The sequence below is a fragment of the Aspergillus bombycis genome, assembly GCF_001792695.1.
Source record: "Aspergillus bombycis strain NRRL26010 chromosome Unknown contig00068, whole genome shotgun sequence".
In the NCBI taxonomy this organism is placed as follows: domain Eukaryota; kingdom Fungi; phylum Ascomycota; class Eurotiomycetes; order Eurotiales; family Aspergillaceae; genus Aspergillus; species Aspergillus bombycis.
The window spans coordinates 178,028-194,806 of record NW_019170070.1 but is presented as its reverse complement, the minus strand read 5'-3'; the positions used below and the strand labels follow the sequence as shown (position 1 = coordinate 194,806).

At 49.8% G+C, this 16,779-nt stretch overlaps 5 protein-coding genes across 5 annotated transcripts; all 5 read right to left on the bottom strand.

The window, feature by feature from the left end:
* Nucleotides 1–2,549: 2,549 nt before the first annotated feature.
* On the bottom strand, nt 2,550–4,641 carry ABOM_007197 (putative chromatin assembly factor 1 subunit A; the record flags this gene model as incomplete). The annotated part of the gene is made up of 3 exons (XM_022534326.1): nt 2,550–2,649; nt 2,702–3,828; nt 3,892–4,641. 3 exons carry the CDS (start codon nt 4,639–4,641, stop codon nt 2,550–2,552), a joined length of 1,977 nt encoding a protein of 658 aa, XP_022387270.1.
* A 1,070-nt stretch (nt 4,642–5,711) lies between these two features.
* On the bottom strand, nt 5,712–6,767 carry ABOM_007196 (uncharacterized protein; the record flags this gene model as incomplete). The annotated part of the gene is made up of 1 exon (XM_022534325.1): nt 5,712–6,767. The coding sequence occupies one exon, from the start codon at nt 6,765–6,767 to the stop codon at nt 5,712–5,714; it is 1,056 nt and encodes a 351-aa protein (XP_022387269.1).
* A 2,309-nt stretch (nt 6,768–9,076) lies between these two features.
* ABOM_007195 (CaiB/BaiF CoA transferase family protein) lies at nt 9,077–10,310 on the bottom strand (the record flags this gene model as incomplete). Its single annotated transcript, XM_022534324.1, has 2 exons — nt 9,077–10,164; nt 10,250–10,310. The coding sequence occupies 2 exons, from the start codon at nt 10,308–10,310 to the stop codon at nt 9,077–9,079; spliced, it is 1,149 nt and encodes a 382-aa protein (XP_022387268.1).
* Nucleotides 10,311–10,792: 482 nt separating this feature from the next.
* On the bottom strand, nt 10,793–11,829 carry ABOM_007194 (WW domain protein; the record flags this gene model as incomplete). The annotated part of the gene is made up of 4 exons (XM_022534323.1): nt 10,793–10,999; nt 11,141–11,226; nt 11,326–11,584; nt 11,650–11,829. The coding sequence occupies 4 exons, from the start codon at nt 11,827–11,829 to the stop codon at nt 10,793–10,795; spliced, it is 732 nt and encodes a 243-aa protein (XP_022387267.1).
* A 1,021-nt stretch (nt 11,830–12,850) lies between these two features.
* chiA1 (class III chitinase ChiA1) lies at nt 12,851–16,064 on the bottom strand (the record flags this gene model as incomplete). The annotated part of the gene is made up of 3 exons (XM_022534322.1): nt 12,851–15,399; nt 15,465–15,903; nt 15,960–16,064. 3 exons carry the CDS (start codon nt 16,062–16,064, stop codon nt 12,851–12,853), a joined length of 3,093 nt encoding a protein of 1,030 aa, XP_022387266.1.
* Between the last annotated feature and the right edge of the window lie 715 nt (nt 16,065–16,779).

Genomic DNA, 16,779 nt, shown 5'->3' with positions numbered 1-16,779 from the left:
TGGGGTGGTGGTGGTAAGAGAAGAGACAAGTATAGAAGAATCAAGGAAGAAAATCAATCAATCAAATAAAGAAACGATCATAGAATAGAAAAATCAAAAATCAAAGATAAAAAAATATGGAAAGATAGAAATAGGAATAATAGATCAATAATATGGGGAGCTTATTAGTAGGAGGATAAACTCCGATCTGACGGTCTCGTCCAGACGATAAGAGACAACTGGCTGAATTGGCGGAGGGATGGATGACATGCAGAGAGCAGAAGAGGGAGAGAGAGGGAAGAATGTGTGAAAGAAAGGCCGACGTAAGTGAGAGAGAAGGACTACCTTAGTGGGCGATTGCTTGCCAGCAAATCGAAAGAATCCGGGAATTCTGTATGGTTAGTCTGGATGTACGTTGGAGTGACTCGGCCTGTAATGGTTGGACGAACGCGGAAGGGAGGGGGGAAATAGGTGACGAAAGGAGACTTTCTTTGGTTCAGGTTGGATGATGTCTGTTGGCAATGTGCATGTATGAGTATGCCACTAAAGTAGGGGCAATAACAATAGAGTCAAGTTGGGACGGAGAATAAGCAAGCGAACAAGCACGACGCTTTCCTATTTGTCCACCGTGAGCCAAGTGCCAGGCTGGCGGTGACTCGAATCGGACGGATGCAGTGGAGGAACAACTGCAGGCGTACACTGGACTAAGTGAGGCAACGTTGGTGTGACTCTCTAGACTGGAGGGAACTATGGAAAATACTTTATTTAGGGAAGATAGTTTTCCATTTCCTGTGTGCGTGTGTATGTGGAGTATGTACTCCGTACATACGGAGTATGTGTGTACTATATGGTTCTCTTTTCTTCAATATCCTCTCTCCCCATAAACCGAACAAGAACATTAAACATTCGCAAAGTACCATGAAATATCATTTTCGATGTGATCTATTTCAAAACGAAGATAAAAAACCAAAGAACAAAAAGTTATTGTTGAAATCCCACCATATTTCTCCTGTTCTGCTGCAGAATCATCAATACCTATACTAAGAACAGTGCCCCCCACTTCCTCCGTCCCGTGTAGGGGCCTTCTACTCAACCATTCCGAGGTATTAAGAATGGCAGATGGCGGGAGAGCAACGGAAGGGGAAAATACAAAAAGAGTAAAGAGAAGAAAGAAAAAAAATATTAAAACGAAAACAAAAAGGCAGAGGACGATCGCAACACGATTAACTCGAGTCGAATGAAAGACGACGTACAGTTCAGAAATGTACCACCACTTGGAACTAGTTGGACGAGTACAAACTAAGTACTAGTATCTAAGGAGAAAGAGTCAAACAGTCAGTGATGCGCTGGCACTGCATACATGCATGATGGCTCCGGTTGGTTCCCTCCGTGCCCCATGATTCGTTGCCCAACCACCCCTTACTGCTGGCCTTGAGGGATCGGAGGGGATTTCTGGTCCATTTCTTGTTTCTGGGGGTTGGGATGCATGAAACTGCATCTTAATTTCTCTTCCCCCCTCCTCCCTCTGTCATCAAAGAGAGGTGAGATACATACTAATGGTCCACTAGTAACGGTGCCTTGTTCCCAGAAGGATCATTAGATAGTATGAATAGTGGGAATTCCTCCGAATGTTTGCAACTAGGAAGATTTCCATTTTAGTACTGCCGAAACTACTCCGCAGTGACAGCAAAGAGCGAACCCAAAAATAAAAAAAAAAAAGGAAAAAGGAAAACGAAAACTAAAGGAGTCAACAGCAATCAATGCCCCAGCAACAACAAATAAACTAGTACCAAACATCGCGGTTTCGTATTAATCATTCCTCCTAATGACTCCAGAACCCCACTGGCACGTGTTCAACTGCCACTGAACAACTTGCCCCGACTAGCCCTAAAACAGTCTAGTCCAGGTGATATCCTCAGCTGAATCACTTGAGGAAATACAGTCATGTTTGCATTCCAATAGCCATACCTTCTGTAACAACTCATACTACCTCACGCATGCTCCTGTCTAGAACTGCATGATCACCTACCGTGTCATCAACACTGCAGCTCTGGTTGGGAAAAATGAACTATTCGATGCAATCTGGTGTTAGCACCTTTCTATTTTATTTCTTTCCGTCTCATTGCTTTTTTTATTTTTATTTTTACTTTTTACTCGTTTCCCCTACCTTCTTCTCAAAGGTCTGACGGAGTTAGGGTTTATTCATTCCTTGTAGATGTGCAGGAGGTATCATTGATAAAAAAAAATAGTGGCTCATGTAGTAGTTAATAACCCAGCTCCGTATAGTATATCCATATACAATATCAACGTCCAGCTCCCATTGCACTGGCCCTCTAAAGCAATCGCCGTCATTACACATCAATCGCAAACAAACCAGTAGCTGCGAATCTTCATGCAATTCCACTGATACTTGAGGATCTGAAGCACCCGCAACCAATAAATCTCAAGGGCAGTCTATTCCCGGCACAACCCAAGGTGAACCTGACGCCAGAACTCCAGCCATCCATGGCATGCGTTGTCTTTCTTCGGAACATCGAACGCTTGTTGTCATGTCTCCTCCAATACCATCACTATTTGCAAACCCATTTCTTCTCAGCCTCTTTCTGTCCCACCCGAGTAGCCACGCTGTTCAATGTGTCTTTCAAAGCATCCTTGGAAACCTTCGGAAACCTAGGGTTATCATTAGCGACAGATGGAACTGAAGGGACCCTGCTTTACTGACCTTTTCTTCAGAATTTCAATCAACCCTAACTTCGATAGATCGCTTCCGTCCACAACTTGCTTGAACTCCGCCAGCAATTCCGATGGAAAGGGTCGCTTGGATTTCCCGGGCCCCAACAGTGGCAGTGCGCTGCCGTCCTGCGTCGACGCACTCCCTGGAAATGGGTTACCCAGGAAAGAGTGAAGCGATGGCCGTCCCGCACCACTGGTCTGAGCTGGCTCCGATGTCTTAGGTTTTTGCCAATACGCTGTTGAGAATGGGTCAATAGGTAACGACACTGCATCTGATATGGTCTCGACCCTGTATGCCTTGAACTCTGGTTTCATACCCTGATCGTGCCATTGAATGCCAGTGCAGACGGGTTCTAGATCGCCAACGATAAGACGTCTCTTCCCATCAACCAATTGGTCGTCCTCGTCGTCCAAGAAGCCATCCATGTCATCCTCGCCGTCTTCGCTCATTTCTTCCTCCTCCTCCGAGTCGAGTTCCTCGCCTTCTTCCGGCTCCTCCCATTCAGCCTCGGAGTCATAGTCGTAATTCGTCTCTGGTAAGCCGCGGTGGAAGGGGTTCCGCATCATCTTATTGGCCGACGATTCGGACAGGGGCTTAGAGTACGTTCCTTGATAGGGGGGTCGGACATCTTCACCAAACTTAAGAGATTTCATTCGGACCTCTTTCAGAAGGCCCTGTTGTCGCTGAACAGCCTCCGACGTCCCTGCTTGATCATTCAGGCTTTGCATCTGTTGGAGGATTTCCCTGACAGAAGCAGGTAGTCTTCCCCGCCGTCGCTTGTATGGCATCAAGTTGAAAATTTCCGAGGGCCGAAATACAAGAGCCTCTTCCGAGCTATTAGACGACTTCATGGACGCATCAAGCTTCCCTCTCATTTGTCGAAGGGCCTCTGAATCACGTTGAAACATATGTGGTGGGGCGACTTTAGTATGAGACTGTAGGAAGAATTCAGGAAATGCTCGTTGATAATCTGACACAGTGCCCGCTTCATGAGCGGGTTCATTTGTGCTGCCATCGCCCCCAGACGACTTCTTGGGCGACGCAGTAAGCGCTGAGCTTGAGGGCTGCATAGGAGGCTTTGGTTTCGCGAAGAAGGCGTTCAGCTTAGGTTGAGCCTACGAGTGAACTGTTAGACGAGCCATACATGCGGGCCTGAGTTGTCGGTGTAGGAAGCTTACTCTCTCCTTCTTCAATTTCTCTTCCTCCTTTTTTCGCTTCTCCTCCTCTTTGGCTGCCTCCTTTTTCCTTTTTTCCTCTTCTTTCACGGCCTTCTCCTCCTCCTTCGCCTTCTTTTTCTCCTCCTTCCGCTTACGTTCTTCCTCTCGCTCTGCGTCCCGTTTTTTCTTCTCCTCTTCCTTCACTCTCTTCTCCTCTTCTTTCTTTGCCTTTTCTTCTAATCTTTGACGTTCCTTGACCTCCTTTTCCTGCTGCTTAGCTTCTTTCTCCTGTTGCCTAGCCTCCTTACTCGCAGGAGAGAGCTTCCTCTTCTTAGTGGCAGGGGTATCCGTGCCCGCATCCGTCGACAAATGGGTTGATCCTGGACTGGGAACTGATCCCCCCAGCGTAGCCTCCTTCGTATTCCGTACCGGGACCTCATCATTGGGCTTCGCGCCCCCACCTACAATTAATACGTGGCTCATCTCCAAGACAGGAGATACACGTGTAGAACTTTGTATCGAGGGATCAGCATTCTCCTGGTTTTCTTTGTCGGTATATGTTGGGGATCTTCTTTTATCGGCGGGGTTAGAAGTCGCGGTCGCTGACGCCGTCTGTGCGTCGATATCTTGGACCGAACGTTTCCTGGAGGTGGTCGGAGATGCAGGATAGGATGCTGTAGATGTCGCTGTTGATGATGGCTGTTGCGATTGTGATTGTGACTGGGGGAGGGGAGAAAGGGCGGCTGGACTTGTGTCCATCGAGACCTCCATTTTCTGTCGTTTGCTTCCTTCCTTCCTTCCTTCCTTCTTTCTCTTTTGGGGGATGGACCCGGGAAATGACTACTCGAGATAACTCTAAAGATGAGGTTGAAGTAAACCGGGGGCTGGAATCAAGGGTAGAAAGTACTCTCACACATTGAGCAAATCGGGTTGGGTTGAGTCGGTTCGTTCGGTTCACCAGGAACAAGGAAAATGACAGAACTCCCTCAATGACTCAAACAACGTACAGTCTCACCTCGTAGAATACTAGTAATAATAATAATATGTCAATAGAGATAATTTAATGGAAAAGCAATTCCGCGACAGAATATAGGATCCTCGGTCTGGTATGTCACCGGAGAGATTGGTTGTTGAGTCGGGAACGCGTTAATTGGATTGTCGGGCGCGACTGCTTCGCGTCAGGGGCACGTGGGGGATTATGTAAGATGGGGAGTGAATGATGGTTAACAAGTGAGTACGTACTTTCCTATGATCTACTTGCTTTGCTTTGAGACTTGTTCATTGCTTCAATGTTCCTATTAGGTTACTAGATTTTAGTCTGTTGAATGATGTAGCTCAACTTAGTTTGCTAAGGGTATACTAAATTTTGCAACTTTACACACAAATTGAATCGATACACCACTAATAGCACAAGTTGCAGAGTATGTACAGACAATATTATTATTACTAACTGCTCGTAAATCCATAAAAGACGCCCAAAGTGCTACTAATGCAAGACCAGTAGCACGCAGCCCAATGCTTTAGAAGCACAGGCGCCAAAACATGCAGTGAGGGGAATAAAACAGAACAAGAAGCGCAATGCATCAGGCTGCCTGCACGCAGCACAAAAACCGAGGTATGGGGCCCCAGGATCCAGGCCGGGCTCGAGCACTACTCGCCGAGAGCTAACCTGGGGAGAAGAAACACAGAAGGGGAATGTAGAAACAGAGAGAAGAAAGAAAACAAAAGGGTTGGCATAAACTGCATGAGGTCGGACTGCTTGCCGAACTTCAGCCGAGCTGGGTATTTTCGTGAGTATAGATCCGAAAGATGTATGCGATATATGACGATACAAGGTGCCACTAATCACTGAGGTCTGGATTTGCAACAAAAAGTCGGACATTGGTCATCGTGCTCGTTCGATCGTCTACACTGCCCCGCCGTCTTAGTTCGTCCGCCCTCCTCGCCTTTTCGGCCGCCGTGGTAGCTGCACTGGGGGCAGCCATCTCCCCTACGCTCCCAAAATTGTCCTCATCTGCGGCCTCGAAGCTGTAGGTGGTAGCGGCGTCATCTTTGACTTGCTTTTCCTCGGTGCTTTCCGCCGGCGGATGCTCCGTGACATTTGGCAAATCCGTCTTCTCGCTCGGAGGAGTGCTGCTACTTCCCAGGGTGCCCTGGGGCGTCCGCTGATAGCCACTGGGATAACGGTGGTTGCTTCCCAAAGAGCTGCGACCGCTGCCAGTGCGACGATGAGGAAATCCATGATCGCTGTGTGCATCCTCATCCGCATCCCCCACTTCATTAGCACTGAGCCGTACGGGAACAGTAGCCGACACGAGGTTTGAGGGTGAGAAATCAGTGCCTCCCTTGGAGTGTTTAATTTTACCGCTTCCAAGGGTACTCGCCCGTCCACCGGCGCCTGCGCCATGGACTTCAAGGTACGCTCTCTTCTTGTCGGCAAGCTTCTGGGCCCGGAGGCGGGGATCCTCCAGTTGTGCTCGATCACACCACACTGTGGCCTTCTGCCTCCGCATCAGAGCAACATAACCCAGCTGAGAGTTGGCGGAACGCGATGACGTGCTTCTGCGGATATCGGAAACGGCGGAGTGACCCGCAGCGTTGCCAGTCGAGCTCGTGGACGTCGTCGCGCTCGACAATCTTCTCGAGGGAGGGTAACTAGGAGTAGAAGTCATGGTATGATGTGGCGAAGGGGTATTGGAGTAGGGTTGCTGCTGAGCCATATAGGGTGACGCATTGGCCGAAGGCATCCGGCCCCGATTGTGAGTGAGGGAAGGGTGAGGAGAAAGCTGTTGCTTATGAGGTCCATCATAGGACTGGAATGGATAACCAGCATGCATCCCAGGAACCGGTTTCCGAGCAGGTGGTGGCTGATGGAGCGGCAATCGGTAGTCAGTCATGCTGGGTTGTTGCAGTTGCACGCCTGCCATGTATCTTAAAAAGAGACAGAGGGGTCTCGGAAGAAAGGGAGAGGCTATTTACGCCGTCCAACAATGGCGGCAGAGACCGGACAACACTGTCCAAGGGGGGAGGTAATACTCTGAGGGGATATAGGAAGCGTCGTACTCGCCGCGCAGTGTGAATTGAGGGGATAAGTAAGGCAAGCCGAGCCGCCCTGGGGTTAACGGATCAATGAACGGCCAGCGCTTCCGTTGTTGTACGGTACTTGCAACAGGGACCGGTGCAGGGGGAAGCCGTGCAAGCGAGTGATGCCAGTAATTGGGAAGAAGGAAGAAGCAGAGCTTGTTGGCAAGGCCAGGAAGGGTTGTCAGATCTACTTTTTCCGTAGTAACAGTGCAGCTGTGAGAAACGATTGCCTGGCACTTGGCGGGTACCCAATTTTACCAGGTCACACTTGCAGGGGACATTGATTGTATGGCGGAGGGGTCAAGTTCGAGACAAAGCTGACGACAGCGATTGTACACAAAGGAGCACCGATCCCACGTTGCCCGCTGGGGAGGAGGTCCGTTTATCAAGGTCGGAGAAAGAGGAGAAAGACAGGAAATAAATTACAGCGCATTCAGAACTTGGAAGAGCGATCGGTCGCTTCGGCTCTCTGCGACGGGGAGGAAGAAAAAGAAGAGGAGAGAACTTGAAGGTGGAAAAACCAAGTGTGACGGGCCCCGGTGGGCAGCGGTACCGAATACGAAAGTGTGCAATACGGAGGTAAATTACGGACAATGAATAGTTGAGATGGGGTAAAACTTTCTCGCACAGCCACGACTCATCCACACCTTGGTAACAATCGGTGATAACCAAAGGGAAGCTGAGACATCGGACCAGTCATAATCTATTAGTGGCTAAGAACTGACCTTGGGCTTCAAAGCTCCATCGCAATGACCGTATCGCGGATCCAACAGAGATCATCAGGAGATAGGGCCGGGCTGCGCCACACTACCCGCACGTGGCGGGACAGTGCTGGTATTGGGCCATACCAGGCGATATTACACTAGGTACCGAACCTGTACATGGTACTCACAGGCAGGAAGAAAAGGGAACAATAGTACAGGTACACGGTACCGACTAGTACTCTTAGTCACCCGCTAGGAACAGTCGAAAAATTTCCCCCCAGAACCACAGCACAAGACAGATGAATGACGTAGAATACTCCACATTTGAAACATCCGGAAGGCTCGGGAAATGAAGCAGTAGAAATTGTAGATGTCTGAAGTTCGAACCGACGAGTGGTAACTAGGCAAGGAATGCTTCATAAAAAGGAAAGGGGGAAAAGGGGGAAAGGGGACTCGGAATTATCCAGGTACCAGTACTACTCTATACCGTACACGGTATGTATGTACCATCGTACCTGTCAGCTGGGGCCACCGTTTTAGTTTTGAAAAGTTACTTTAATTTTTTTTTCCCATTTTTATTGACTTCACTATTTTTTTTTACCCCCTCAGTGCTCCTAAGTTCCAAGTCTGGTGGTTATCTTGGACAAACCCGAGATACGGTAGTACTAGCAGTACTAGTGAGTAGTACTACTCCATAGTAGCATGATTGTGACCTTGATTTCAGTGGTAACCTATCGCGTATGATATCGCTGGACGGATGCACGATTCCGGACGGATATAACCAATAATGACGTGACCATGACACGGGTATCGAATCAATCCCCGCGAACCTAACATGTGTTGTTACATACATTGGCACGGTAACATTTTCCTCCAACCAGCGGCTGACTTGGGTGGGTCTTTCAGCTCGCCATGAATCGGACTGTCTCACTCTGTACTTTTTTCTCGATTCCTTTATTTCTTGACCTAAATCACATACAGTAGAAGGGCCGTACATACGGAATAGATCAGTTGGACCGGTTGTATACTGCAGGATGAAAGTGTCAGTGCATAAAGTTGTCCAGATGACAACCGTTTTTCTTTTCTTCTATTTTTTTTTCGCTATTTACTTTTTCTTCGTTTTGACCTTTTACCCTTTTCTCGTTCTCTGTTTCCCTTTAGACATCCCAGCTACTAGTAATAGGTACAACTTTAATGCACTGCCTTTCCGATTGAATTGCAAAAGTCAATGACAGCACCACTGATCAAAAGCAGTAATTTCGAGTCGGACCATCGGATTGGGTCGATTACCAAATCGAGTGCGCGGGGCCTCAGCCCTACGGCGGGCGTGAGTTCATCCGAACCGCGGACACAATCAACCCAGACTGCGCAGTACACAGTCCTAATCCGGTTCGTCTCGTATTATCATCGTCCTATCCTCATAGCTTCGCTTTCCCCTCCTCTCCAGTCTTCATCAATGCCCCATCGGATCTGACATCATATTCGCATCCTTCTTTCCATCCTAGCCAGGCCTCCAACGTCTCTTGTCCACCTTCCCCGGGGGTCAGGCCACCCCCCGTCCAGCCTCCATCGTCGGCCGCAATGGGCAGTGCTGGCGTATCAACGAGATGAACGGCAGGCCGTTGTTCAAAGCCCCCCTGCTCGAGCTCATCCTGCTCTAACACAGGTGTCGCGCAAGCATCAGTACCGTCAAAAATAGACTCCCACTCCGCTCGCGTCTTCTCTGAGAATCGCTTCGCAAACGCCGCTCGGAGCGCCGGCCAATTCTCCCTATTGTCGCGGGAGGGAAGTTCCTCCAAACCGAACCCGAGTCCCTTGAGTAGCGCAGCATAAAATTGAGGCTCCAACGCTCCAACGGCGAAATACTTGCCCTTATCTTTGGTCTCATACGTGTCATAAAACGGACTGCCGCCGTCTAAGGTGTTCTGTCCTCGAGGCCCGCTCCACAGCGGCGTTTGTCGGTTCAGCCGCGGCATCGCTGCTAGGTACGCGGAACCATCGACCATGTTAGCCTCTACGACTTGGCCGCGTCCTGTACGTGTGCGCGACATCAGAGCCAGCAATATCCCCATGAAACACATTGCACCTCCGCCCGCGAAGTCGCCAATGATATTACCCGGGGCATAAGGAGGTTCACCTGCTCGCCCCAGCATGGAGAGGACACCCGACACCGCGATGTAATTGATATCGTGACCCGCCATATCCTTGTATTTACCGTCTCGTCGGAATCCCGTCATGCGCGCCACAATCAAGCGAGGGTTATGCTTTAGGAGGACCTCCGATGGGGAAAGACCCAGGCGTTCTAAGACGCCGGGGCGGTAAGGGTCAATGAGGACATCGGCTTTGGCCAACACCGAAAGGAGGACGCTGTGCGATGCTGCGTTTCGTAGGTCCAGGGTGATCGAGGATTTACGACGCGTTAACTGATCGCTGCTCACGGCATTTGGCCGATCGATACGCAGCACGGACGCCCCGTAATCTGCAAGCAAGAGTCCAGCAAATGGACCTGTAAGTCCCAGTCAGTAAAACACGTAATCGCATTAGTTCTACCGGCATGTTACCGGCAGATTTAAATTGCGGTCAAGACCAACCGGGAGCTAGGCCTGCAAGCTCGACCACGCGAATTCCTGCGAGGGGGAGTGTGGTGGACATTCTGTGTGAATCGATCGGACAGTTACGCGGTCAACTCTTGGATCTGAAGTCAACAAGCGGCACCCCTTCCTACTAGAAAAGAAAAACAGAAGATTTGACCGCGACGTGACAGGTATCACATACTTGAATTATAAAGATGCTGAGGCACACTCTGCAACCGAGGTCCGGCGGACACGTGCGGGGAAGCGTATGGTCAAGAGGAAGTTCCTCTCCGGTTTCCTTTCTCTTGATCCTACGGTGTATGTCCAGTTCCTCCTACTTACTACCTAGGTATGAGTGCATAAGTGTTAATGTTTGCATAAACAGTGGACATGAAAGCAGGGGGATGGCCTGAGTGTTCCCGAAAGGGATTAGTCCCAAGAGTTTCAGTAGAACCAGCCTCGAGTTGTAATAATATCAATCCAGTCCGACATAAAAAGATCTCTTCTAAATCCAACCCCTGCAATAAAAACCGACCGAGGAAAACTTCGGAGTTTCCAGAACTACCAATTGTCGTCACCGCGGCCCTCATCCTCTCCCCGCTCGTATGCATCGTGCATATCATCACCGAACTGTTCCACGGCTCCGACCTTTTCGCCAGTCCACTCAGCAGCATTTTCAGGGAAGTTCTCAACCTTATCGACCGTGTTATCCCAGCCGTCCTCGACTCGATCTTCGGCGCGATCCCAGCCTGCTTCGACTTCACCGACCTGATGCATACATGAGTATACCCGAACATGCCCGATTGAATATGAATCCATGAGAACAATTTTTTTTTTTTTAAAAAAATAAAAAAAAAAAAAAAAGGGAGAAAAAGAAGAAAAAGAGATAAGAAAAAGGCAAACACATACCTTTTCGCCGGTCCATTCCGCTGCATTTTCAGGGAAATCCTCAACATTCTGCTTTATCTCTTCCTTGTTGTCTTCCCAACTCTCATCTAGTAGGCGTCAGTCCCCGTTGCAAAGCAAACAAACATCAGGATACCCGGCCTGGAGAAAAGTGAAATGGCGGTAAAGGGAGAGGAAAAAAGACTTACGCGCTTCATGTATACCATAGGCTGCCAACGCTCCACCAGCCACACCCAAAGCTGCAGCACCTGCGATTTTCGCCGTAGAGTGATCCTTCTTAGGCTCCTGCTGCTGATAGTAATCTCCCTGACGCGACTCGCCATAGCCATACGAGGGCTGCTGGCCATACGACTGCTCTCCACCGTACGGCGCACCGCCACCATAAGAAGGCTGCGGCTGTCCGTAGCCACCGCCCTGGCCCGGGTGGTTCCAGCTCCTCTCGCCGGTCTGCTCGTTCACGTAGAACCAGCGCTGTGACTGCTCGTCCCACCGGCGACCCAAGGGGGAAGCACCTGAGGGCCTGAATGTTGTTGCGGTTGAGGATAGCCGCCGCCATAGCCTCCGGGCTGCTGTCCACCGTATCCTCCCTGGTCACCTCCACCGTATCCGCCCTGGTTGCCATAGCCTTCTTGGCTGCTGCTGGACTTGTCCTTGTCGAGCAACTTTTCGGCGAATTTGCTGATGAAATCCATTGTGTTTCTGGTAGGAGCACGATTTGGTAGTAGAATGGAAGAGAAGGGGAAGAAGTGGAGTATCGCAAAGAAAGGGGAAGGAAAGGAGGTGTTAGATATATGCTCTAGAAATAGCTGAAACATAGGAGGGGTAATTAAGGGCCAAAGGGGATTAAGCACTGCCATTGGGGCTTTAGCCTGGCCCCAGATCCCTCTTCAACTTGGACCCTGACAAGTCAGCATTGTATGGTATGGATAAATACGGGTGTACGGTAGCGATAGCTGAAGCTAAGCTACTAGTAGGTGCTAGTACTAGTAGTAGACCCAAGTGTTGGTACTGTACTCTGTGTACATACATGAACATTCTCCGTACATTGTATGGTAGTAGAGTATGATAGTCGGTTTGTGTGGCACTGAATGGGAGTTCTATGTATGTACAGTAAGTACCCTGAAATGGACGCATCAGACATATTCCGGAGTACACCCTGCTTCAAGTTCCATGCCATCAGTGAACCTGTGGCATCTGTTCAAGAATCAACCTATAATCCCCTTCGGTCCTCAAACTAGTAAACAATGGTGACTCCACCGCTCCCACCGCCTTTGTATCTAATACAGTTTTGGTTCTGTCGGATCGTCCCGGCTTGGCCGAGAGCTTGTTGGTACATACATACCGTACCAGGTTCACGTAATAATTCCCGGTAATGGAGACATTCGATTTCATGAGATACAAAACTGAGGCACTACTAGTAAGACTTGGACACAGCAGAAATCCAATGCAAAGAATGAAAATGATCAGAATACGTTTTCGATTCCGGTACATCAAATATAAACATTACTTGGGCATTTAATCAGCTCAATGAACGACAGGCTTTGGACAAAGCACATGGGTGAAGTCAGAAATGTCACAAGAAATAGATCCAATAAGAGGGGTAATCAGAAGTGAAAGTAAATCAAATGCATTGACCATGGCTTCCATGCCCTCGCGATCTAGCATCGTCAATCATTTGGCTAAGCGTGACCATGATCATAGAAGCGAAAGGGTTCACATCGAAAGGAATACAGCCGAAACAAGAGTGACAAAAGCAGCAACTCCGTGGCCTAGTCTAGCAGGCTGCGATGCAGCACCCGTGAAGATGGGTGACGCATTATCCTGCGTCTCACTAGGAGCCACGGGAACTTGAGATCCACTAGTCGAGGGTCTGGCAGCCAATGTTGAGGACGACGGCTGTACACGGCCTGTTCCAACGATCATAGAAGAAGTCCTCGAAAGGCTCTGGCTGTGGCTGGTGACGGTATTTGTAACTACGGGGTAAAGGGAGCCCTCATGTCCGGATGGGCTGCTAGTCTGCTCGACAAGGGTGGTGCTGATAGGGTTGGCGGGCTTAGAGCCAGCTCCCGCGGCAGGAACAGTAAGTGTCAACGTAGTTGGCGTTGATGCGCATTCCGTACAGATAGTAACTGTTGTGGTCCAATCCTCAGCAGGTGGAACATTGGTGGTCTGCTGTACTGGCACAGTGACAGGTGGAGTAGTTGTGGTAGTCACGGGTAGAGTAAGAGTCACCGTGGTTGGTGTTGGCGCACAATGTGTACAGACAGTCACGGTTGAGGTCCAGCCCTCAGGGGGAGTAGGGATAGCGGTCTGAGATCCGGGTCCAGAGGGAATGTTCGTAGCTGTAGCGGTTGCAGATACTGTTCCAGGGCAGTACGTCGTGGTATAAGTCGTGGTGATCGTTGTGAACCCTGTGGGACAGATATCAACGTACGAGGTGACGATAACAGTCGTGACAGTAAGAGGCTCCGAGGTTGTACCTGTAGGTGTGTTGGAAGGAGTCGCTATTCCGGAAGTAATCGTACTCGTAACTGTTCCGTTTCCTTTGTCCGGTCCCGCGCCCGCCGATGTAGCTGCGTGGGCCGACGAGGCAGTAGTACTATGGGAAGTACGCGACTGGGTAAGGCTGGATTGACCTGTTGGATTTGAACTGGTGGTGGAGGTGCTGGAGGTGCTTGAGGTGCTTGAGGTGCTTGAGTTTGAAGTAGAAGCAGTAGATGGTGCAGGTACAGTGGAGGGCGCCGGAATACCAGTTGGATTAAACGTTGTCGACGCACCCGTCTTAGTAGGCGAGTGGGTTCCGGATACTGTTGCTGAGCTTGATAATTCTGGCTCCCCGGACGTGGCCGGCAGGGAGGAAGGAGCTGGAGTGCCCGGCAAGGTAAGCTCCCCGGAAGAAACGGTGTTCCCAGAATGAATGGGTGTTCCGGAAGGTATTGGCGAAATCGTCTCTGTCAGAATGGCCGAGGCAGATGGTGTCCCTGGGGAAACTGATGAGCTCGATCTCGTCAGTATCCCGGATTTTAGCGAAGAGTTAGAGCTGATAAGCGAGCTCGAGGGACCGGTAGTGGCAGATGCTGATTGTGTACTGAATGAGGCCGGGGTAGACGACCGACTAGGAACACTAGGCGTTGACGTGGTTGCGGATCCGGCTGGGGTACTTGATTGGGCAATTGTGCTTGACAATGATGGGGTCCTTGACTGAATAGGGGTGCTTAAATGAACTAGTGTGCTCGATGCAGTAGCAGTGCTTGAGTGAGCGGGAGCACTGGACTGAACAGTACTTCTTGATATAATAGGTGTACTTGAGTGAGTGAGTGTACTAGAGTGAATAGGAGTGCTGGACCGGACAGGGGTGCTGGACACAATAGGGGTGCTTGAGTGAGCTGAAATGCTAGAATGAACTGGAGTGCTGGACCGTACTAGCGTACTAGACTGGACAGGTGTGCTGGACTGGACAGCACTGCTAGACTGAACTGGCGTGCTAGACTGAACTGGCGTGCTAGACTGAACTGGCGTGCTAGACTGGATAGCACTGCTTGACGCAATAAGAGTGCTCGATTGGACAGGAGTACTCGACCGAATGGGAGTGCTCGATGCGATAGGAGAGCTGAAATGGCCAGGTGTGCTAGATATCAGCGGGATTGAAGAAGCGGCTACCGAGCTGGACTGAGCAGGAATGCTCGACAGCGTTGGTATTTCAGAAATGACTGGAGTACTCGACCGAGTGGGAGTGCTCGATGCGATAGGAGAGCTGGAAGGGGACCTCGTTGGAGCGGGGGGCGCAGGATCCAGTTCTGTCAGGATTCTCTTCATGTTGCCTGCGTAGCTAGTCTCGTTGATCTGGTTCCGGTCAGACTGGGTTGCCTCCCAAACCATGATACCTCCGAATGTATCAGGATACAGCTTCATATATTTTTTGACCAAAGGCTCGACCTCATCAGGAGTCAAGTAGTACCCATCAAGTGCCGCAGCTTCACTGCCAGGCAGGCCGACAAAGAGCTTTGCAGCTGGGTTACCACCGGACTTGATGATGTCGACCCAGGCGTCAAAGTTGAAACCCTCCCCGGTAATGAAATTACGAGCAGAGCAATCATCATTATTGTAAAACTGGACCCAGACAAAGTCAAATGCGGATGTTGCAATTGCGAGACTCAGTTGCTTATCAGGTATATGGCATTGAGGGGACCCGGACAGGTAGAACTTCTGATCAGGTTTTTGGGCAAAAAGCTCACGAAAGCGGGTGACCATAGCTCCGTACCCTGAGATTAGTTAGTTTTTGAAACCTATTCAAAAGGACCTCAGAGGCACAGGCATTGAAACATACCAAAACCACCGTTGTGCTCTATATCGAAGTCAAATCCGTCGACGGATACGTTGCCAAACGGACGGGGACCGCCCCATGCCACCCAAGTATCGTCCACGGGACCGAAGGATGCCCAGAGAAATTCGGCAAATCCAATAGCACTCTCTGTCGAAAGGAGTTCCTGATTGTCGGGGGTAGAACCTCCTATAGACAACAGAACCTTTTTGCCGGCTGCCTGGCAGATGGGGATATCTTCCATGATCTGATGGCAGCCTGAGAGCAAGTCGGTCTTGATCCCACCAATCTCGTAGGTCAGTCCATCACATTGGTTGCCAAAGTTACTGCCAGGCCAATTGGCAGGGCTCTGATCAGGAAATCCATTGATGAATCCAATGTTGATGATATCTAGTGCGGACTCTTGACAGAAATGGCTGAGGCGCGGCTGGTTATCCCCTTGGCCCTATAGATGGTCAGTGAATGCTGCGCTAGAGATATTCTCGGATTAGATTTAAATACATAGTAGACTGCGACATTGGACTTCGACTGGGCGTTGAAGGCATGCACCAAAGGAGAGACGGCCGCGACTACCGTAGCAACGGCGAGACTCTTGCCGAATACCATTATTAAAAAGGAGTGACTATCGGTCAGACTAATAGCCAGTGGAGGCTATCAAATGAGTGTGGAATAGGACAACGAAGGGACGCAGACAAACGTCTGCTAGGAGGGTTACCGCGAGCAAAGCCACAGAACTGACTGTAGAGGATTCATGGATGAGGAAGACGACTATATACGCAAATGTTCAGGGGAGCCGGCAAGCAGCCAATCTCCCAACGTCTAGTCACCATTTGCATGGTAGTACCAGAATGGAGCATCCAAGGATGAGTACTCGGCAAATCAGGAAATGTGCATGACTCCAGGCCTTAGCGGATTCGATAGGTGATTGGCAGCATTTCCCATTGCAGTAAAAGAATGTGCTAGTGAGGAGCTCGATATTAGAGCGCTAACTTCTTCGAACCATGGGAAGCCCTGAGTGGCTCCAGAGAGAGGAGCAAGATGCACACCGGAAATTGCTGTCGAATAGTGAACCCACGTTGATTCGAGGGGACGGCCATAGTTCCGCCGGAGAGCCGCATTAACAGGGACTAAATTTTCTAAGGCCGGTCAGTCATCGGGCCTACATTAGGCAGACGAGGGGCCAAACCAGGCATACAACGGAGTGGAACTGATATCTATCCTTGAGAGGATCTAGAGCTGCGGGAGATAAAGAGCACTTTTACTAATAATAACATGATATGAAATGAAAGAGATCAACAATGCGTGCACCCTGTGGCCACAT